The 23,743-nt window shown below is 44.4% G+C and overlaps 1 protein-coding gene across 3 annotated transcripts in view; it reads right to left on the bottom strand.

Annotated features, from left to right (window-relative positions):
* The window catches only part of KANK4 (KN motif and ankyrin repeat domains 4), a 1,485,983-nt gene that overhangs the window by 455,228 nt on the left and 1,007,012 nt on the right, over positions 1-23,743 (bottom strand). For all 3 annotated transcript variants that reach the window (XM_069642033.1, XM_069642032.1, XM_069642034.1), the window contains one exon: positions 2,922-3,008. In XM_069642033.1, the coding sequence (XP_069498134.1) occupies positions 2,922-2,937 (16 nt within the window). In that variant the 5' untranslated portion in view covers positions 2,938-3,008. The remainder of the gene's footprint in view (positions 1-2,921; positions 3,009-23,743) is intronic.

Below are 23,743 nucleotides of genomic sequence, written 5' to 3'. Positions count from 1 at the left end.
CACACATTCATATGGCCTTCATTTCATTCTTCTTTCACTCTCACCTTCCCCTGCGTTGTGCACCCATAAAGCATTCATATGCCCTCTCATTCAAGCAAGCACCCAAACAGCATACACTCTCTCATTATGCAGCCACTTCCAAACACAATCCCTTGCATAAGAAACACAATCCCTTATATAACACCCACAACACATAACACCCACAAATCAATGTTTTGTATTTTCTTACCTGCAAACCTGCTCTGGATTCTAATCCTCTCTGCTTCGCTCGGCCTGTTGCAATGAAGACCCTCTGGTCTCTACTCAGCAGACAATAGAAACCAAGAAGCAAAGCGTGCTTCCTGGCTTCTGAATATGCACAGTAGAGCCGGTGCGCCTCCATCATGCCACCGCTCAGGCCCTGATTATGCCGGTTGGTGCAAGAGCGTTCCCACACACATTCAGCCTTGCAGTACCCCACCCTGTATCTCAATAGGCCATGCAGGGCTGGGGACGTAAAACACCCCTGGACTTAAATGACTATTTGGGAGGCACGCTGGGGTACTACTGAGCCGTCACTTCAGTTGAAGCCAGCCCATGATCTCTCCCTCTCTCCCTTAGCTGCTTGCCCACTAGATTACTCATCTCGGCCAAAAATACTTCATTTTAATTCTTGGGAGTGTGCTTAGAGGCAGGCCTATGAGGGTTGTGGAGGGGCAAGCTTATTCCAGAAAGGCAGGAGGATACAGCTAGCCACTGGGGAGGCAGTGGCTGTCTGACTCCAGCAGACTTCTCACCCTGGCAAAAGGACATTCCTTCGATCACCAATGAAATGGTTCGGTACTCTGAACCACCAATGAAATGGTTCGGTACTCTGAACCACCAATGAAACTGGCGAAACTAACTGTGCTGTTATGGGACTTCTTTTTGGTATGCCACGCTTTATTGTGATGATTGTGTCGTTTATTTGTCCAGGTGAATTGAGCTAAAGTTCTCTTCAGCCAGATATAAAAAGAATAAGATGAGGACCAGCTCATGAAATAAGCAGAACAAAAAGCACAGGGATATTGTGTAGAATAGCAGCCGACGACCTTAGCAAAACACATTCACATACTTATAAACATTCTGTGACCTGAACGAGGTAGGATTTTTGTATGCTTCTGTTATCCCGCACTGGGCCCTGCTAGACACCCCCTGAAATATTCAAGGACCTCTAAGACCTCTCCAGGGCCCTCCTTGCATTCTATCAAACCTTTTGTACCCTCCTAATGCCAGGCTTCAATGATACTACCTTTATCACCCTACCACGCCTTACTGTCCACAGCCTGTAGGCTCGTACACAGAATAGGACAAAATGACAGAGGCCAAAAAGTCTGACCCCCAAAAGTCCGACCCCCATTTTTCCACAGATATATATGTGGGGAGTAAAGTTAATAAAAATGTATAGGGGTAAGGTAGGAAGGTTGTGGGGGATCTCCCCCCACATATATATTTGAGGAAAAATTAAGGAAAAAAAAGGTCCGACTTTTGGTAGTCGGACCTTTGCATTCAGTCATTTCACGCAGATCCGCGTACACAGCGATGGGCCAGTTCCACAATTTTGGAGGACTGGAGAATAGCTTTAAAAAGAGGCCCACAAATCGGCCCATGCATGATCACCCAAAACCCAATGCCCCCAAGTGCGTGGGTGCCTGCTATCAATTGCGTCTTTGTTTGTGTGTAGCCATCATACATAAGCTGATCCCAACTGAGCTGAGAAAAATGAGAGAGAAGTGAAGCATAGGGGTCAGTGTTGATATGTTACTTGTGCTGGGAATCAAACAGGACACCTTCTTCAAGTCTATGCATATCAAGCATGCATATACCACTATGACATTAAGAACTGGATGTGTGACCTGCAAGTTAAACATAGATCGCTACAGAAGCGGCATTATTCACTGGTGTAGCAGGGTACCCAGAGACCCTGCAGTGTGGAGGGCCCTGCCAAACCAAGTCCAGGGAGGGAACCTGGCCCAAACCTCACCCTGACTTCCAGATGTACTAGACCCCATCCCCACCCTCACCTCAGTAGGGGTTGAATTGGTGGCAGCGCAGGAAGTAGGCCTCTGGCTCCCTTGCGCACCATGTCATGCAAGAACAAGGAGGAGCTCGCTATGTGTCCTGGTTCCTGCCTGCATGGAGCACAGGAGCCGGAGGCCTGTAGTGATGCAGCAGGATGGTAGACTGAAGCTGTAGCAGGAAACAGGTATTTTTTTGAATGTGTAATGTTTGTATTATGCATGCATGCAGTGCGTGTGGAGTGCATGTAAATGGTGTATGGACATGAATGTGTATTTGTCTGGATGTTCTGGTTGGGTGCCTGTGGTGAGAATGTGAAAGAAGGGGTATTTGTGAGTGAATGGTTAGTGAATGGGTATGAATGTGAATGTATGTGAATGTTATTGGCCTGAGCCTCTGTGGAGAATGCAATGTGAATATTGTGGGTGTGCATGTGAGTAAATGTGAGAGAAAGTATATGAGTAAGTGACTGGGAAGGAAATGGGTATGGGAGCTGGGGGTCTGGGAAGTACTGTAGCTTAGTTTCTTTAAGTGAACAGGCATGCTTTATTGGCATTTTCAGGCAAAGCCAACTTGATGTGGGTTATTACGTGGCTAGACTGGTATTTCTGGTGCAGACAGTCTAACCATTTCTATTTGTGGCATAAGATTTTGTACTGGACATTGTAAGGGTGCAGAAGTACGACTGACAAATTGGTGACATAGTGGTTGGCAGAAACCTTCACTGGGAGAGAACATGAAAATAAAACCATATCTAGCTGGGAATTCCATCCCGATGACACAGCTCTCATGCAAAGGGAGATGAGTATTACCACCGTACAACCAACAGCAGATCCCATCCCACTCAACCACCAATTGTGCAAAGAGTAATCGAAGCGGTGTACCGTTTGTTCTCTCCATGGCCAGTCACTGTGGGGCTTGTCTTTTTGTTAAACTTCATCAGATGAGCCAGCAGGAATCAATCACAGCGCCTTTAAAGCAATAGAAAACACATGTTTTAAACGCAGTTCAATGTTATTGTGGTAAGATAAATTAGCTACAGGATGCAATTAGAAAACACACATCTGGGAGACTCAGGATTTATTCACTATGCCTTATAATGTGCATGCACTTACCTGGGACCGAGAGCCAGGGACGCACTGGGGTATAAACTAGTCCTGGCCACGAATCGGAGATGTCAGTTCGGTTCTTGTAACAAATTGTTTAAGTACTGCCTCAGGGAGCACATTTCGTAAACTACGTTGAAACTTGTGCATTTTAAATACCATTTCATTAGTGGCCCAGTTTGGTCCAAAAAGACAGGGCCTCTCCAGCCTTTTGGGCCGGTCCTTCAATATTGCCCTGCAGGCCAGACCAAGCCTGGCGAGAGACATGCAACTAGTATCACATGGGCAGCTGTGAACTGCTATTGGAAACGAGACTGTTGCTACCTTTTGCCTCCTCAGAGTTGTGGTAGGAAAGAGGAGTGTTGTGCGAGCCCCTCCTTCAGGCTCTCCTAGGTTTCACAGACACATGGTAAGCGGGCGCCCCCTTCCTCTGCCTCTTCCAGATATCTAACTTTCTGAGGAAATGGAGGCTGGATCTGGGCTGAGCGCCCTCCTGCCCTCCATCTTCACTGGCTTTGCATAAGCATAACTTTAACTAGGCGACAGCTCTGCAGCTTTGGCAGAAAAGTGTCCCAGCCGGTGCTTAATTTGTAAACAAAATAAGTGCCAGGGCCCAAATATTTCCTAGCACTGCTGTGAAACTGTGGGTGGGCAGTTCCCCACCACTGCTGCTGCCGTCTATAGCTGCTACCCCCATTGTGTCGACATTTGGGGTTGCACTACAGCTGGCACCTGCTCATTGTGGTTGATGGATGCACTGACTATCACCACTTCATAATTAAAGTGAGCCTGATACAATAAGTGCCGGTGCTCAAAAATAAGTGCTCGGACTGAGCCCTGGCAGATACCCCCGCAAATTAAGCACTAGTCCCAGCTCGCTGTTGATATCCCAACAGTGCACTCTGGGAGGGAGCTGGAGAAAGAGCTTAACTCGGGGGGAAGGGTAACAAGGGCCTGAGGTCAGAATTTGTTTACATTTAAAAGGTATAAATGGGGGGGAGGTGGTTAAAACCCTGACAGAGCTAGGCAAAGATTAGTGGAAATTAGATATTTTCTTCATATTCTGGAGACGGGTGCAGAAGGTGGAGGGAATAGCCACACCTCAGTGATGACGCCTAACGAGGCAAACATATGTCTGGGGCTGAAGTCGGTAGCTTGTTCAGCGTAGAACTGACTGGCATTTTGGAGCTTGGCTACCCATGAATATGACTATTATGGTATTAATTGTGCGCAGACCTAGCTTCAAGAAGCAACGGGGCACTTTACAATCATAGGGGGAAGAACATGGTGAGGGGAGCAGAGAAATAAGGGAGTGGGGAGCTAACAACAGAAGAGCGGGGAAGGTGGACAATTGGTCTGCAAGGGATCTTGACGGGACTATACTAATAAAATGGATTTTTGATACAGAAAGCTAAAAGGTTTGTTATACTGTAGACTGTGTTGCCAAACCTTACGTTGTCAAGAGCTGTGTGTAGTTAATGGGTAATAAATGGGAGCTACTGGCAAGAGCTACTGGGGTGGTGATGTCCATGAGTATGCAAATTTGTACTAAGACTGCTTTGGGCAGTTTATTTGCTCTTTATATGAAAAAAAGAGTAACATAGGCATTTACCATGATATTAATAACTTCACAAATATTTCTTAGTTGCTGTCTCCTAAAAATTGTCATTCAAATCAGAATGTAGGCAACCAATCGAGACATTCAGTGTGAAAGCTGACACTACATGCTATCCACCAGTGCTCGGTAATCTGGTGAGTAGCTTGAAACAGCAACAACACTACATGTAGTCAGATGAGATAAACCTAATGTCTGAAAAAGGCAGATTTGCAGACATCATTGGTCGAAGTGTATGAAAAGAAGTAGTGGAACTATGTTCCCTGCTGATCTGACCCCGCTCCCCACAAACCCCAACACAACACCCCTCTGACACACAATCCAAACCCGCAAACAAACACACCTGCTCGTTATGGCAATGTTCAGTGCAGTGCACTGAAGTGCAAGCTTCAACTTCTTCCTACACTTTTATTTTAAAACGAAACCGTTCCAGAACAGTTTCTTTTTAAAATAAAAGTATAGGAACAGTGAAACTTAAAAATAAAAAGTATAGGAGCACCACTCCCGACCGCTCCCGCCCACTTCGACCTCTGGCAGACATAGGCAATCATAGTGGCTGATATCCTCCTGGCCATCATTTCTGCACCTAACTGCACACCTGGCATGGCAGACATGAATCCAGGACAGTTTTTAAAATGTCATACAACATACTCAGCTGTGGAGGTCAAAGCACCCTTCACAATTTGCCGAACTGTAAAAGGACATTTGTTTTTCCAGAAATAATTAGCAACTTTGAAGGGAGCTTCTGTAACAGCATTTAGTTTACCTACTTTTTAGGATCACAGACAGCTTTCTTTGGGAACATTATTTTCATAATTTGTGTGTGCTATTGCAAAATGCTTCTCATTGTTACTTTATTCCCCTCCGTCACTTGGGCACCATAGATTAAATATGCACATTTTCCTTTTAAGGTGGAAGAAAAGAAATAGATTTCCCTCTATAGATGGAAATGGTACACCTTTCATCTTTTGTTGGTTCATGCATCTGCATCTGAATCCAGAATTTCAACAATGGTAGTTGATCTGTTTCTTTTGGGGCTGTATGTGCACAGACAATCTAAGGAGTATTTCAGTGAATGTGTTATGTTTTTAAAAATTCAGCATGTACCACGTTCTGATTTGTAAAAAAATAAAATCCACTGCTCGTTTAGCATATCCCCAATTCTTGCAAATTTCTCACGTGCCAGGTCACAGAATTCTGCCAAGGAAAAGTATGCCAAAGCCTACTTTTTTGACTACCTTTAAATGTTTGTATGTCAAAATGATTGGGAAGATTGAAAAAATGACCATGTTGAAACCATGTGATCAAGTTGTATGCCAACAAAAGTGTAAATCATAGGGCTAAAATAACATTCAGTATCATAGCAATTACTTGAAATGTGGCTGAATCATATAACGACACAACCAGACAATATATGAATTGTCATATGAACATTTTGACCAAAAAAAAGAGTATGGTTGTAGGAGGGGTGACTTATTCATAATGGGTGGTGACCTGCCACCCATCTGCCCTTTATGAAGGAGGCAGTATTACTGTGAACAGCTCACAGGATTGCTGCATCTCCCTGCAGGAATCATGTAGATCATTCTGGTGCATGATCAATGAGCCATGCCAGGCTTGCACGTACAGCATCTCTCTCCGACATAATGATGGCTCCAGCATCACAAAAATGGTTTAAAATGACAATTCTGACATATTGTTTGTAATCATATCAACATTTGTTTTAATGTGGCATTGCTCGTATATCCTGCATACTGTTGCTGACCAGGCATCTGTTGGAATTTTCTATTGTTAGAGAATTACTTATAAATTGTATGTTTTGCTCGTTTTTTGCAAAAACAGTGCTCATAAATTTCAAAAGTTCAACCCAGAATTGAAAGGATGAAAATCCCTTATTTGAACATATGCATACAGGTTCTCCACAGATCTTTGTAGATCTCTTGGATGGTGTACATAGCTGAAGGGGATCAACACTATTAATTGCTTTCCCATCCCATGGCTCTCCTCAATGTTCTCTCCCTGTATTCAGCACCCAATTTTGTCCACTGTTCTTTTGCTTAGTAACTAATTTTAAGCTTTTTTTTAATGCTGGAATGCAGACTTATACACCACTTCCCTTTCTAATCAGCCATTATTTGCACCTCATGGTAACAATGACCACAACACACATTTCCCGTTTACTTTTGCTATTCCCCTTTTTGCCCTTACAGCCAAGATGCAGCCCCTTCTCTCACCGTGCACACAGACTTTCTCTGTTAGCTTTCAGTGGAATAGGCCCAGGGGCCTCAGAGACCAAAATAAACACCCAGTGGTGTCTGACATGAGGTGCTACTGGAAAGCCTCAGGCGAGCTACCAGTGGCCTGAATTCTACGGGTTGGAGACCCTGGCAGTAGACCCTCCTGGGTGCCAACCATCCCATCAAACATGTTATTTGGCCGTGTTCATTCTCAGTCGGGAAGTGCTCATGCGTTTGGTAGGAGCAGCATTTTATGTATGGGTGGGTCTTCAGTAGATGAGCAGACGTACACATCTGCATGATATCCTATCCCCCCTACCTACCCTGTATTGGAGACATGAGACCGTGTCCGTCTAACACCAGCTATTGTACCAATACCGCTGCAAGTATTTGGAAGATGGCATCCATTAAGACAACCATATCGAGTGTTCCCTCGAGCTGATGACAGCCAGAGGAGATCCCTGAAGGAATATGAGAAAGAGCTAAGAAAATGGACTGTTGACGTCATAAGAAAGCGTGCACAAAGTCCGGAAATACTGAATGACGACAATGTATGAATCCTAGAGGAGAAATGACAAAGTAAAGAATTAAGTGAACCTTAAAAGTGTAAAGGAAGAAGATTACACAGTAAAAAGTGCTACAGAAATCAGAGGTATAATGCATGTACATACGCCGAAACGCAAGATAGATCAAGTCATCGTATAGGCTAGCTACACGTAGTGAATAGAATGCAGGCAGAGCTGTGAATGTACAGAAACTGGACATTGGTATCATGAAATAAATAAGCCAAGGAATCATGAAGAGAAAATGAAATGCTGTGTCGCAGTAAAATAGCAGGTAGCTGGAGCTGCATTGGGAGGCTGTGTGGCCTGAAGCCAAGAATTGAGAAGTCGAGGTCAGCTATCTGTCCTGCAGAGGAACATGTGTGTGGTGGATGAATCCTCTCTGAAATCGCTGAGAAGGAGCGTCCGTCCGTTGAAGTTTGTTGTAAAATCCATGTTTTAAATAATTGCTAATAAAACAGCAACTTTGTGAATTTGTCCGGGTATTTGGACTCAGAATTGGTGTATTCCTATCCAGTAAAAGATACACATTTCCAAGGTCCATTAGCTCACTCCCATAACTGTCCACCACACCACTGAACAGCTCGCCCATCAGTCAGGTTCACGTGGCAGAAAGAGGGACTGGGGAATTCCATTTACAGCATCATTATGCAGCTGCGGAGGCATCAGTGAGGGGCTGGGGTTCACTAAGGCAGGGGTCTGCAATCTGTAGCTCTCCTGGTCTTTTGAACTACAGCCCCCATGATCTCTCAACATTGACTGATTGTGGCCAAAAACATCTGGAGAACCAATGGTTGCAGACTCCTGCACTAAGGTAACAAGGATAGTGACATTTTGAACTCCTCAGTGGAATAAAATCCCTTTGTAGATACCTACCCAGCAAAGACTATGCGTCAGACAGTTTCTTACGTGCTCAGGAGGGGGACGCCATTGTTTCATCACATGACATCCATCATTTTATTTAAATAGAGGTGCGGGTAATAGAAAGGAGCAGGTTTCCCTGCTTCTTGTGCAGACTGAACAGAGAATACTTCGGAGACAAACCTGTCCGAAGTAGACCGATCATTTACAAAACATTTCGCACACAGGTTTCACTGCGATTCATTTTTTGTTTGTTTTTTGCGTCATTTAACAGTTTAACTGAAAGTTAATGAATTTCACAAGTACATCGTTTTAACATATCAGTAGTAACATAGCCTAAACAAATGTCACTATAACTTACTAGGTCTAAATAGCCGCTCACAACTGAGTCGCACAAGTCACTGGACATATATTTAGCCACTTGTGTGAGTGATGGCTGAACGTTTGTTAATTCCATCCCTGTCCAGGATTATTCTTTTCCTTACATGGAGAGGGGCACCTAGGTGGGGAAGAGTGAGGACTAGAGTATTGTACACTACACCACACCTCACTGGGTCATCACAAGTTTTGGATGGCACCAAACGGCCTTACCATTACCGGCACTCGGTCTGCTGGCAATTCTGGCAGATTCCAAGTGAGTCCTATGGGACTCCATGGAGGGGATTGCTGCAATTATACGGCACTGGAATTACCGGTGCAGTAATTCCGTCATTTTTATGCTGGTGGGGCAAGATTTACCTCCAGCTCTTCGCTGGAAGTAATTCAGTGCCCCCACCGGCAAACTTGCGTTTTGCCGGTGCAGTAAAAGTACTGGTACAAGTTATAACCACACGTGGAGAAAGCGGCAGGTTGGGATACTGCTAGTCTGCACCGAACCTCCCGTCCTACAGTATTATACCATCAAAGAATGTGGCGCATGCTCAGTCGCAGGGGCCCATGAGGCATGGCTATGCATATGTGCAGGGGTTATGGCTACAGTATCACACTGTATCACACTCCCTAGCTCAATGTATTGAAGAATAGCACTCACTCACTTCTCAGGAACGTGCGGAGGATGATTCACAAAGCTTTATCCAGAAGTAGTGTTGGACTGCCACTTGGTAAAAGTAGTCATTTAGTAATTTAAAAACATGCAGACAGCCTGGTTCCAGACCTCACTACGATGCCCTTCATCCCCCAAACAGATCTTCAGAACCAACATCAAAGTCTTGGTGCTCTCCCACCCGTACCCTGGACCCACTAAATTCTTTCCAACATTGCAGCACTGAACCCATTCAATTACATCACGCTCAATTATCAAGGACCATTGCTTGTTGCGCCACACAGTTGCATCAATCCAAGATGAGCTACATCACCTACAAATCACAGATGAGCGAAATGTAATCCTACCTAACCATGAACCCAGCGCACCACTGGCAGACACTCCATCTCTAAATTGGGATCAAAGAGGTGCAAGGAGGAGGAGACAAGAAGGCAAGCGTATACAAAAAAGCCCTCTGTCTGGGTGCAAGGGTGGCCACATGCAGTGTGTCCAATCAGTACAACTGATGCCAACTACTTTGTTCGGCATTTCTTTATTTGCTCAGTTGTGTGATGTTTGATTTACCTTGTACATACCTGCCCTGTGTTCATTTGAACACTGTAAGTCAAGGGTTAACAACCATAAAATATTTCCCACCGTACGCAAAATCTCCCACGACCATGCTTCCCAGGCTGGGGCATATTTTGCACACATGGATACATGTGGGCAGTCTGATCATGCTGAATATTGCACAGATAAGCTGCGCTGTAGAACCCCAGGCTACACTAAACACTTAAAGGAATGGTTCGGTGAAATTTTTTTATTGCCCCTACGGATCGGCCATGTGTTTTTAAGCCTAAATTGCTCGATTTTAGAAAAATTTCCCAAGGACCTTACCCGAGTTTTCGTCCATTAAACGCACGCGACAACAGGCATCAGGGAGCTGCCATTTTGTGATAATCCTATCACTTGCCGTATCGCCCTGGCTGACCTGCTTTTGCGGCACTAAATCATATCCCCCGCCCCTGAGCCTGTCATCAGCAGACGCGTACCACCCATTTCACAACGCCAAAGCACGTCTCGTGTCAACATTCGCTGTGCTTCAGCTAATGACGTGTCACCATGGAAATGGCAGGACGCCTCTTTCCTCAATAAGTATAAACAGACCGTTTCACAACACACAGCAGCAGATTTTCGATTCCCTTCCTCTCTCTGTGTTACTTTGAGTATTCTATGACTTGTTTCTGTGCTCTGGTCAGCTACCTTCGTTGCTTGTAGCCCGTGTGAACAGATACCAGTACCACCGTTATAAATTATTTTAGTTTAACACCAATGGCTACAATAATGCCCTACATGTACGAGCCCGAGTATACCGAGGAGGAACTACTGGAAAGGGAAACACGTGAAAACGATGGGTCTTCGGTCGGCAGTTGGGAGGACAATTCAACAGCTGAAGAGCCTGGACCTAGTTGCATGGACGGTGTTTCCACCTGGTGCACATGCAATCGGTGCGAGCTAATGCCAACCGAGGACGAGAACTGCTGCTACTGTGAAAACTCGGGTTGCGTGGCCTACATTTCGGAAGGCGAGCCACGACCGCAATGCATTACCGAGCTGCCAGACTTCAGGGCAGCCTGCCTCACACGGTCCGTGTTGAGGATAATGATGGTGCTTATTCACGAAGTTCACGCAACTGTTCGTCCTTGTAATCCGAGTAACGAGTAAGTATACTCTGCTTGCCATGCCATTCCTATTTCATGGTCTTCTACTATATCCAAAATTACATATACATATCATTGTAACGCATGAAAGTCGTTCAATAGTGTGCAGTGTCTAGATAGCATTTGTCCGAGCAGAATGCCATTAGTTACAAGAATTGTCATTAACAACAAACATTTATTAAACTTATCTTGGTCATTTAAAAACAGTTTGTTTTATTCCTTTTCACAGGTGGTACAGGCTGGTGGCCTATCGTTCCTTTACATGGTGGCTTCACGGGAGGCTTGGACACCGCATTCGAACAGTAATACCCACCTGTGCTGTTCGTGTCATAAGAGAAATGTTCCCGTGTGACAGCGGTCAGTACAGGGGATTTTCTCTCACTGTGCTGCAACCTGACCTGTACATTGTGTAAAGTCTTGTATTTTTGTGTCATCAAAATAAAATACAAAATAAAACACCACATATATTTTAACAACAGTTGTTTCGATTTTTTAAATGAATCAAGTGTGTCTCCATTCAAGGATGGACGTCAGACATCTGTGCTCCGAATGGGTGAAGGTCAAGTCGCTGTGAAGCAGGGTGGTCACTATCTAAGCTAACATAATATATTCTCAATAATGCATGCACTAAATAACACTTGTTGAAAGTCTTTAAGTCGGTTATGCCTCTATAAAAGTCACACATATATCTATACTATCAATCAACATTGGATTATGCAGGCCTTAGGTTAAGGGTCTTGACCACTATAATACACTGTTTGAAGTGTGGGTGTGTGCTCACAAGAATCTCTGGTATGTGGCATTATTGATCGGCAACGATATACTGCAGTAGGGGTCTAATGTTAGTTGGGGATCTGCTAGGTGGGCGTCATGGCATGGTCAGTGGTCTGGCACATGAAGAGAATACCTTGCAGGGACACAGGGTCAGAATGGCAGTAAGTTTCCACTGGCGAGGGGGCGTGGGCAAGGACACGTTTGTGGAGATGAACGAGCTATGTGCTTAGTTCAGGCTGGTTCACATGCAGGACAGTGATCTCAGAGGAAGAGTGATATGTTACATTTATTAGCTGTTGCAAATACCTCTGGAGTTTTCCAGTCAGAGTGGGAACGAGGGTGGGGGCCATGTGCTCTGCACAGTGAGGCCTGGTCACCAAGATGGAGTGGAAAGGGGGTACAAAAATAGATGCCCCGTGTCCTGCTCAGTGGTCCCATCTACGCGAATGTCAACCAAAGTTATCACATAAGGGCAAGGGGCGAACCCACTACTGGAGGCACTTGGTCCGAGTTTCTACTGAGAAGTAAAGGATGAGAGGGGCCCCTCGCTCCCACACACTTGCCTGCATGCCCACCGGCCCATCCATCCCACCCCCCTCTATCAAAGACGGCTCGCACCCGGGGATGAGCGCTGGCATGGGGAGCTGTCACGGGCGCAAACGGCCAAGGTGCCAAACAGCATGTACACTTCAAAAGGTATCCCACGCCCAGGGGCCATCGCTCACACGTCCTCCTCAGACCCCGTGTCTCCAGGCAGGCCTCCCCTGAGGCAGGCCGCCCCCCTGGAAACCACATAATACCATGACATACACACATCATTCATTCACAAACACACCCCTGTTTCTAATACTTTATAAACCACTTGATATGTCTCATGAGAACATCTTTGTGCTTTGCAAGTCAACTCCTGAACCTTCTACCTGAGAAGCACTGAGATCTATGCTAATCTGCTTGTCGTCGTGCTATCTGTGACCGCTTCGAGCAAACTCGTCAGTGTGCTACCTGTGGCCATCTACCTGTTCTCCTGCAACATACTGCTCGGCCTGCTGAATCCAACTGTTTGTTGGTCAAGGTAAGGCCATGCATCCTAGTCATATTTCGGTCATTTTTACATTTCTATCTATTTGCGATTACAGTACCCAACAGAGCTATGGTCATTGGTATCATTGCTATTGACTTGAGTTTCAATTGTTATGCTATCAATAGATCTATTTATTTTCATCTGTGTCAATTGTTATCGAATTGCACCCTTCGGGGGTCCAGTCTATAATGTAAGCATGTTTCCTTTTCGTGCAAGACAGAACATCCAAGGGACGAGTCACATGTCAGAGTTTAGTCACATAATTTAAAAAATGTCTGTAACTTATGCAAATACTAAGCCGCACATGATGAACTGGTATAGTTCCGGCGACCAAAACAAACCTTGCATTGAGCATGGTATGGTTCATTTCCTTTTTTATGACATTTTTATTCATCAAGGTTTTATAATAATCTTGATATTTACTTTTCAGAATTTTCAACAATGCCTGCCTGTTTGATTAGCGGTAGCCCTTCGAAGACCCATGCTAAATCTGAAGGCACTACAATGCATGTATTCCCGAAAACTGTTGATCGAATAAGAGAATGGGTCAGACATTGCGGATATCCACTGGATGAGCTGGAAAGTAGAGTCCAACAAGTCTTAGAAGACAAGAGGGGTGATCGATACCGCATCTGCAGCCGGCACTTTTCCTCGAACACGTACGCCACATCTTGGGTAACAAAGAAGAATAAACGGCGAACGACACGAAAATTGCTCGCAAACGCTATTCCAACTCTATTCGTCCACATTCCGCCACTGGTGAGTCAAGTGTCCAGATTTCGCTTTAGGCCTTGCAGTAGTGTGTAACTAGCCAAATGGATTAATTGATATTTTAGGTGTTGTGTCCCTTGTAATATACTCCCTTGTAATACTTTCAATATTGATATGAGTGTATAGCTTTTTGAATAATGACATTTATCAATACATTATTTTTCGATTTTATAACCCCCAAAGGAAATCTATTTATGGGCACAGGGAACTGTACTATATTGCGCATTTTCAATAGCATTATTGTCAAGTATTCTGTCGGTTTACATGGCAATTTTTTGCATTTCATCATCAAACAATAATTTACCTTTACAACTGCTTGACTATCCACTGAATCTGAAGCAAGAACATTCTACATCCGTGACGTGCCCGCAGTTATCAACCATTTCTAGCGCGTATCAGGTAATCATACTTGGCTATTCCACTACAGACTTGTTTTATGCATGTCAAGTAGTAGTTTTTATGTATCGTGTGATTATTTCACCAATTGTTTGGTTAGTGCTTTCCAATTGATATACACCTTAGTTGTCGTCCCCTGGTGTTTGTTTTCAGTTATAATTAGTGTTACCCATACTAATGCAAGTACTGTCTTTCAGGGAGATTCTGAAGCGTCCACCACATTGACAACAGCCCTAGATGTTCTTCAGCAGCACGAGGTATGGATACTGACAGCTCCATCGACCGTGATCATCAGGACTGGAACACTTGTCGTTTGATTGTTCTACACCATGTTTCATTTGTGGTTAGCCATTGATATGTACCTGTGCGGTTGAACCCAAGTGTGTGTTGTGTTTTCAATATTGTAATCCTTAGTAATGCAAATACTATGTTTCAGGCAGTTGTTGAAGCGTCAACCCACGCACTTTATGCGGAGCTGGACATTCAAGTAATTCCAGGGGAAGCGGGACCATGCGGATACCAATCGGCGCAACGGGTTTCGGAAGTGCGCACCACATTTACAACATCCATAGATATTCTTCAGCAGCACAAGTTATGGATACTGACAGCTCCATCGAGCGTGATCATATAACGTGATTCCATTTGCTATACTTTCTTCCCTATTAATGCAAGTACTGTGTTTCAGGGAGACGATGGAGCTTCCACTACAATCACATTACATAAGATCCCATTTAGATGATGCAGATGTAAAGAAATCGGAGAAATAAGTCGAAAAAAATCTGATCATATTTCAATATTCCTTGATTCTTTTAGATAATGCAACATTTGTGGTTATCTCTTTATATGTACCTGTGACGTCGACCCCATGTGTGTGTTATGTTTACAATATTGAAAACCATACTAACGCAAGTACTGTGTTTCAGGGAGTTGCTGATGCCTCCTCTTCAATACATTCATTCGTGGCAGACCACGCAGAGCCAGTGGTATGGATACTGACAGCTCCATCGAACTAGGTCATCAGAGCTTGAATACTTGTCGTTTGATTGTTCCACACAATGTTTAAATCGTGTTTCGCTATTGAGATGTACCTGTGTGTTCGGCCTCCCGTGTGTTTTATGCTAACAATATTTTGATACACAGTAATGAAAATACTATGTTTCAGGGAGTCGATGGAGCCTCATTCCGTACTGTCTATGCGGATACAGAAAATATAGTCGTTGCAGCGCAAGAGGAAGGGGAGACATGCGGATACGAATCGAATCAACAGCGTGCAGATGTTGAAGGTTGAGTCAAAAAAGTTGCAAAGAAAAGAAACAAAAATAAGGTTAGTTACAAACAGTTTATAACTTTCGAATTTCTTTTGTGCTGGTGACTATTTTATGTTTTTTTCCAGTCAATTGTACTATACTTTATCTTGTGTTTAAACTGAACATACCTTTTCCAATCTATCCTCTAGTTACGTGTGGGTGTCCGGACTATACATACACAGACAGTGAAGCGAATGAGAGATGTTGCTTGCCAGACCATTTACACTATGGAGGAACTATTAATTCAGATGCCGCGTGTTGAGACTAGAGATGCTCATATCCAATGGCCAGAACATGAAATGAATGTGTCCGGAGAATCCAGCAAAGTTGTAAAGGACCATTGCTACAGTGCGACCGCACCACCACAACAACATGATACTGGATGTATTGAAGATAGCTCTGAAGTAGTCGCAGATCAATTCACACAATCTACACCCGCCAAAAAACTGCCACCAAAAAAGCTGTCGACATTGTTGTGTTCTCCCATCAATGTTGAAGTAGCAGATGTTGAAATGACAGAGAATGAACCAGCAGCAGCATTCACCGACACATCAGTACTGGTGATAGGTCCTCAACGTCACAGGCCAAAACAACTTTGATGCCGGATGACAGTCTAATGAAAGAGGGCAAATACATAGTATTCGACAGTTGTTTGATGAATATTATAAGTATGCTGAAATGTGGGCATTCAGTTAGAGGGAAAGTATGTGGGAAGCCATTGATTCATGTGACTCGTCAAAAACAAGGCAGTAACGTCAAAATAAATGCCACCTGTAGATTAAATCATACGTTCTCATGGTCTGCACAACCGGTGCTGGGAAAACTGCCAGCAGGCAATCTACTGTGTGCAGCTGCCTCACTTTTTAGTGGGTCCAGTTTTAGAAAGTTAGAGTCTTTCTTTCAGTTTGTGGGACTCCATTTCATTTAAAAAACGCAGTACTACAAATACCAACATGATTATCTGTTTCCGGCCATTAGTGTTGCTTGGAAAATTGAACAATTGTCTCTAGCAAGTACATTCGAAGGCAAACGATTCAGACTAGCCGGCGATGGACAGTGCGACAGCCCTGGATTTTCTGCCAAGTACTGCACCTACCACTTTCAGGACATGGATAGTAAGAAAATTGTGAGTTTGGTGGTCGTGCAGGTAACAATGTACATCCTCATTGGCCATGGAGAAACGAGGATTTATACAATCAGTGGAATATCTACAATCGAGGGGAATGCACACCAACCTCATAGTCACGGACAGACACGTTTCAATTGCCAAGACAATGAGAGAGCAGTTCCCACTTATTAAACATCAATTTGACGTATGGCATCTTGCTAAATCAATCAATAAGAAAATCTCTGCTGCAGGGAAAAAAAGGTTTGGAAAGTATTTCAGAGTGGTCCCAGTCTATCAGCAACCATCTTTGGTGGAGCTCCAAAACTTGTGAAGGGTCAGTGGAAATACTACTTGAAAAATGGCGGTAACTGATGCACCACTGTACCAACGTGCACCGCTGGTCAGAAAACCTACATTTCCACCAATGTGAACATGGCTCTTTATCCCCAGTGGAGGCACGGAAGAAGAAGTGGTTGAATCCATCTTCACCGACACAGAAAGCCATTGAGAAGATTGTTTTCGATAAAACTTTATCAAGAGATTTGAGGGGACTGACAGAATTCTGTCACACAGGAGATTTGGAGGTGTTCCACAATATGTGCCTAAAGTACAGGCCAATGCAATTGCATTTCAACATACAGGGCATGAGACAAAGGACTCTACTTGCCGTCTTGGCCCATAACGAGAATCTCGGCCGTGAACAATCTAGGACTACAGGTAATGTAAGGATGCCTCGCTACACTAAGGCCTTTTCAAAAAGAAGTAAGCAATGGGTGATCAAACCAGTCTATGAGGAAATGGAGTTCGACTTTGTTAAAAGCCTTATTGTTGCTGTATTAGAGAAGCACAGATATGGAATTTTTAACATTTCTGTGCAGAGCACTGATCCATTGCCACCCAACATTGCCACTGTGCCATGTCCACCCAAAGGAGAGCTGGTTGTGAAGTACAAATCCCGGTTTAAATAATTGTAATACGATTGTCTTTTTGTAAATAAATGTTATTGTACAGTGTACATACAAAGTATGCTAACCCTAACCCCTACCTTCACCATCCTGGGTGGTGAAAAACCTGGGTGTCATCTTTGACTTCTCTCTCTATTCACCTCATATTGCTGACCTTGTCTATATGTGTATGTATATATTTTTGTTGATGTAACTAATTTTCGCAATCTCATGTAAATGCTGCGCACTGTTAACTGAGTGGAGGCTTGCGTATTGCAAATAATAAAACAAACAATTAATCTCACTTTCAACTCAACTCCTTGGGTACTTTATACTTTCCCTGACCTTCCCCAAAAAATTAAAAGTCTCAATAGTTATGGTTCTTTGGGGCTGCAAAGCTTGCAGACAAGGACAAAATTGGGGGCCTTAGAACGCGCCAAGCGAGCCTTTGCAGATGTGAGAGAAGCTAGTTTGCATTTGCACTTTGAGGCGCAGTACATAGATGGATTCGAAACTTCAAGTTCTCACAGATGGCTTTACTACGGGATGTTGCAAATAAAGAATGTATGCTCATTTCTAGTGAAGGTCAGCGGCTTTGATTTTCAGCTCGCGGCCTGAAGAGGCCCACAACTCGCACTGGCAGTATAAGGTTCTATTGTTTTTTGACCTTGAGAGACAGGGACCATGCCGAAAGAACTTCATTTGTAGGGGGGGGGGGTGAAATAAAGTAAAAGACGATAAGGCAGAAAATTCTGAAACTAGACCGAGTTTCATGTTAGTTCAGTATACGAAAAATCGTGGTCAAGAGCACTGTGGGATTTACGTACTGCATTATGCAGAGACACAATGGAAATTGCAAATATAATGTAAGTAACTCTTTAGACGCTTTTATACCGGAATGAAGAATTAATGAATGGATGCATGAATAAATGAATGAATGAAGAGCTAGGAAAACGTTTGTGGGATCATCCTTGTAGCGGGCACATGGGCATGCAGGTCCACATTCCACACACATGTAGACAAACGGTCGTTTCTCATTGTGTGCTAACCTCGATTTATTTTGTTACTTTTCGCATTGATTTTAGAGCTGAACATACTCCATTGCACTATCCTTGAAAGCAAATAGTTTTAGCTCGGCCGTAATAAAGAAAATGAATAATATTAATAAAGATCGGCTGGAGAGACTAATTATAATTTGTATGTTTTCAAAACAGGTATATCCTTCCCTACTGCGACTGCCACCAGTTTCAGACCCCGGCAGATGGCTTCTTCAACCGCCAGCTGCAGCTTCTTGTCAACAACTGCAGCACTTTGAAAATCTTATGGGACGATCGCCAAGGGCCCATATGCCCTTTTTGCGGTACTAGCGGCTAGAAGCAACATATCAACCTTTACGCTGGCCTAGCGCCTACTAGATGGAACAGCCTTGCGGTTCACCGTGTGACCAAAGTGCTTCTTTTAACGAAAACCAACACCCTGTGTACCATAAAGGAACAGCGCGTGACTCACGATAAAACGGAACAGTTTTTGCGGACAGAGATAAAAAAAAAAAAAAAGGCATTCCGAGTTCATATGGCAATTGCTGAATATTCTATAACCATTTAATGTCAAATAAATGTACTTTACTAAATGTACCGTGTTGCTGTTTGATTTTAAAGTACAGTTTCATATTCCGAATTGTGGCGTGCTGTGTTGTGAGTTGATCTGTGTTGGTTTCCGGGTTCTGTGTGAAGTCGCGTAGAAGACGACTGGGCGCGTTTGCCTATGCAGCACAGAAACGTCACGGAGAGAGGCGGGGAATATGAATGTTTTGATAATGTCAGGCTCAGGGGCGGGGGATATGATTTAGTGCCGCAAAAGCAGGTCAGCCAGGGCGATGCGGCAAGTGATAGGATTATCACAAAATGGCAGCTCCCTGATGCCCGTTTTTGCGTGTGTTTAATGGACGAAAACTCAGGTAAGGTCCATAGGAAATTTTTCTAAAATCGAGCGACTTAGGCTTAAAAACACATGGCCGACCCGTAGGGGCAATAAAAAATTTTGACCGAACCATTCCTTTCATTACTTTTGCAGTGCATGCATGCCTTCATTTGTGTTAAACATATACAATGCTGCTCTGTGTAACCTTTTGTCAATGAGACAACTAATTTGACTGTGGTCTAAGCTTCCAGCATGTGAGAGTACCTCCTTGTATTGCGATGCACAAAAGCTCGATGTGAACTTTAACCCTTGGCTTACCCTAAATACTTGCATTATATTATTCTGTTACAAAATGTAAAAACTTCTTTCTCTTAAAAAAAAGAAAGCAAGAGTTTCCTGCTATCCTCACACACATGAACAGTATAGCTGGAAACACCCCCCTCCTACACATCTGGATGGAACTGACCAATAATGACAGGCAACTGGGGACAGCATACTTTCCTCCTTACTTGAGAACATTTGGCTGTATGGCAAGGTCCACACGCGACAGAGCACTTTGGAGTTCTGTGCAATGCATAAGCTCTTTTGTGGGTTTGGATATATCCAGAGAGGCTTACATTCTCTTGTAGGTTTGGATATATCCAGAGAGGCTTACATTCTCTTGTAGGTTTGGCTATATCCAGAGAGGCTTACATTCCTCTGTAATTTGCAGATTCTGCTCAAAGTCGCTTTCGGCACAAAAAAACACATGGATTTAGGGTTTTCTGCTACATACATACTGCACGTTTTCAAAGCGGGGTACACCACACAGAGGGGTTTTGGCTTTTGGAAAATTAGAGCAGTACACCCTGATCTACTCCATAATTGGTTGTTCTTGACCGTGTGGTTCACAGTCCTTGGTGACTTACAGGCTCTGCACAATTCTGAAACTGGTGTAACCCCCCCGGCAGAAGAAAAAAAAATAGTTAGGGAAGATTGTAGGGGGCAACAGTGACAGGAAGAATGTTTTTGTGTGCAAGTATGTTGATGTGTTTTTTTAATACAAAGGCCTGCAAGGATTCAAACCTCCCTCTGGTGCACTGGGCCTTATTTGATAACAGGGACCCAGGATTGTGGCCCATTTCCTGTGTTAATATCTTTGATAGCAAGCTGTTCAGTGCCTCACAGCACCAGCTGGTCTATGATGGTGGTGTGGTTCCAGTGTGGGCCGTTCCTGGCCAGGGGGTACGTTTAAAGTGTTCACCCACCCGGGGCAGGGCCAGAAAAGCAAGGGCTACACTGGAGGCAATGCTCAGGTTTGAACACTGGATCTTCTGGTCACCGTCCGCTCCGGAAAGCACTGCCACAGAGAAAATTAGGCCTCTGGCGGGCCTGAAAGATGAATAAAGCACCACCACGGAGGACAGTTGGGCTTCCTTAACCCTAAATATCAAACTCAGAACCGTCACCGAGGATAATATATTCACGAGCCGCAGCATGGAGTAAAGTTAGGTTTTACTACCTGTCATTTTGAACCCCAGCATTGCCACGGAGTTTACCGGGGCTGGCCCTTTCAGTCACGCCCTGTCCCGGAGGCCAGTTTACTTAACCTGCGGTAGCCCCTGTGGGAGAGCGGGGGTTTTGCAACACAGGAACGAAAGGTGGACCAGAATGTACAAGAGTGGAGCACATCCCATGAAGGCACTGGACTTTGACTTTTGTAAATAGACGTTGCAGAGTGACACTCTATGGACTAACTATTCAGGGCAGACTGCAGCTGCTGTGTAAAAGAAAAAAACAAAGAACAGAAGAGTAGAGAGTAGTTGTGGGAAAAAGGGGAAAAGTATGGCATGGTTGGGACCCCAGGGATGGTGTGGCTGGAAACCTACTCAAGGCTGATATTGAGCGGGATTTGTTTTAGGTGGGTAGTTGTGGGAAAAAGGGGAAAGGTATGGCATGTTTGGGACCCCAGGGATGGTGTGGCTGGAAACCTACTCAAGGCTGATATTGAGCGGGATTTGTTTTAGGTTGGTTTCTCTTACACTGAGGGAGAAAAAAGAAACAGTGAGGGGAAATTGAAGGGGGCAAGCAGTGATAGGAAGAATGTTTTAAGTGTGTAAGTATCTTGATATGTTTTATTATAAACACCTGCAAGGGTTAAAAACTCCCTTCTGCTTTACTGTGCTTTGTTTGACAACCAGGTGGCCCATTTGTGGCCCATCTCCTGTGTTAATATATTTGATTGCAGATTGCTCAGCACCTCACCTGACCAGCTGGTCTAGGATAATGGCATGGTTCCATTGTGGTCCATTGCTTGCCCGGGATACGTTTAAAGTGTGCGCTCCCCTAGCCCAGGGTCAGGAAACCAGGAGCTACACTAGGTACAGGCGAGATGGAGGTTTAGTGTTCCATGTATCTCCCACAGTGAGACTCCACGCCTATATCGTCAAAATACAGCAACTGCCAGCTACACATTGATGAAGTCACTTAGCCGTCCGGATAGCAAGGACAACATCACCTCAAAGCACAGCATAGTGATCTCACTTAGGGCTCACCCCGTCAAGCTCTCCGCTGTCATCCTCTTGCCACCAGCCGCTTCATTTGTTCATCCATTCCTCTTCCCCTCTGCAACTCCTGATGTCTGCATGCAATTCTTAGATACCATCTCTTGCCCAATAAAGTGCTTTCCCCCTTACCATTACCCTATTACACATCCTTCCCACATTACACCCTGACCTGTCCCACCCCACTTAAATTGACCCATTATTTCATCCTTATCTTAGTCTTCAACGTCTTCAAGGTCTCCAGAACTCTGCTGCTCGTCTTGCTAGCTCCACCCCTCGATGCGGTTATAGTTCTGCGGTTCTTCGAAAGCTTCACTGGCTCCCTGTGGTCAAAGGCATCCATTTCAAAACTCTTTGTTTGGTACATCGGGCTTTCTACGGTCAAGGAGCTGAATAGCTTGTGGCTACATTTCGACCTGATGTTCCTGGTTGGGCTCTACGCTCTGCCGACGCCTGCCTCTCCCAGTCTCTCTGGTTCGATATAGTCGAATTGGTGGCTGTTCATTCTCAGTAGTTGCGTCAGGTCTTTGTAAGTCCCTCACACCCTCTCTTAGAGCGCCAGCTGCCCATCCCGCCTTCTGTAAGGCCCTGAATATGTATCTCTTCTACATTTCTCCTGTTCTCTGCCTTGCGCGGAGCACCAAGATGCTTTCGGGCGAAAGTTGCACTTGATACATTTCCTACAATACAATACAATACAATACAATCGTTCACCTGCGCAATGCCCCAACATGCTTTTTTTCCTGCTCGGTCCACCTCTCACCGACTGCCATGGCAATCATTCTCTCTTGTTTAACCATGCCTGTGTCCTCTAAGTGGCACCTTATAAATCCTGCTCTGCACACTCCGGCAAATCCAGATCTCAGGCGCTCAGGCGCTAGTCTCTGCATCGATTTCAGCACCCGAGACGAAATCTTTTAGGCCATAAATGTAATTTGCTATTGCTCGCACTACACATTTTCTTCAATGTCCTAGGCATCGGACACTGGGCACTCGCGCTCCAGGAGTGCAAACTAAAGAGTTTCTGACCTAAAGTCCATATCTGCTCAAAATCATGGGGGGGCCTTCTATTCCGATCCACCACAACCGGGACCTCCTTGCATATCAGAAAGCCCAGGGGGTATTCAAACCCCGGCTGTTGCTCTCTATGGTTTCCAGCATGCAGGGATATCAGCTGCATGCTGCCACTCATAGTCAGTTTACCATAAGCTGTGATGACAGTGGAAGTCCCCCACTAATGAGGCCTCATAGTATTGTCTAGGACATTCCTTAGCTTGGTTGTCTGGGTGGAAAAGTGTGTGGCTGGAATGTGTCCTATGTGTGCTATGTAGGACAACACCAGAGTGGTTTTAATCAATTGGGGAGCTGACGGAAACAGGCAGCTTATATCAGGAGGGATGAGTGCCTCGGTAAAAAGCGTGTGGCAGAGTTGTATCCGATGTGGCAGTACTGGTTATCATAACATTATATAGCATAGGTCTTCATACCACAAGGTAAGAACATGTTCCACTAGACAACATCCCCCTCACAGGTGACCTGGGTGGAATCACAAATTGTTAAAAAAAAATTAAAAAACTCTTTGACAGACTGTTTAGCCACCAGAGCCTCCAAAACCGATATATAAAACCTAAATAAGCACAAAAGAAAATGGTGGCTTTTTCATTTCTGAAAAGCCTCTGCTGCAAAGCACCATGGTAAAAATGTAGCTATAATTTTGGGAGAAGGGAGCACCCCCTTA

The sequence above is a fragment of the Ambystoma mexicanum genome, chromosome 1q (assembly GCF_040938575.1).
Source record: "Ambystoma mexicanum isolate Mex_15411 chromosome 1q, UKY_AmexF1_1, whole genome shotgun sequence".
NCBI classification, from domain to species: domain Eukaryota; kingdom Metazoa; phylum Chordata; class Amphibia; order Caudata; family Ambystomatidae; genus Ambystoma; species Ambystoma mexicanum.
Note: the sequence above shows the minus strand (reverse complement) of the source record. Positions and strands in the feature narration are given on the sequence as shown.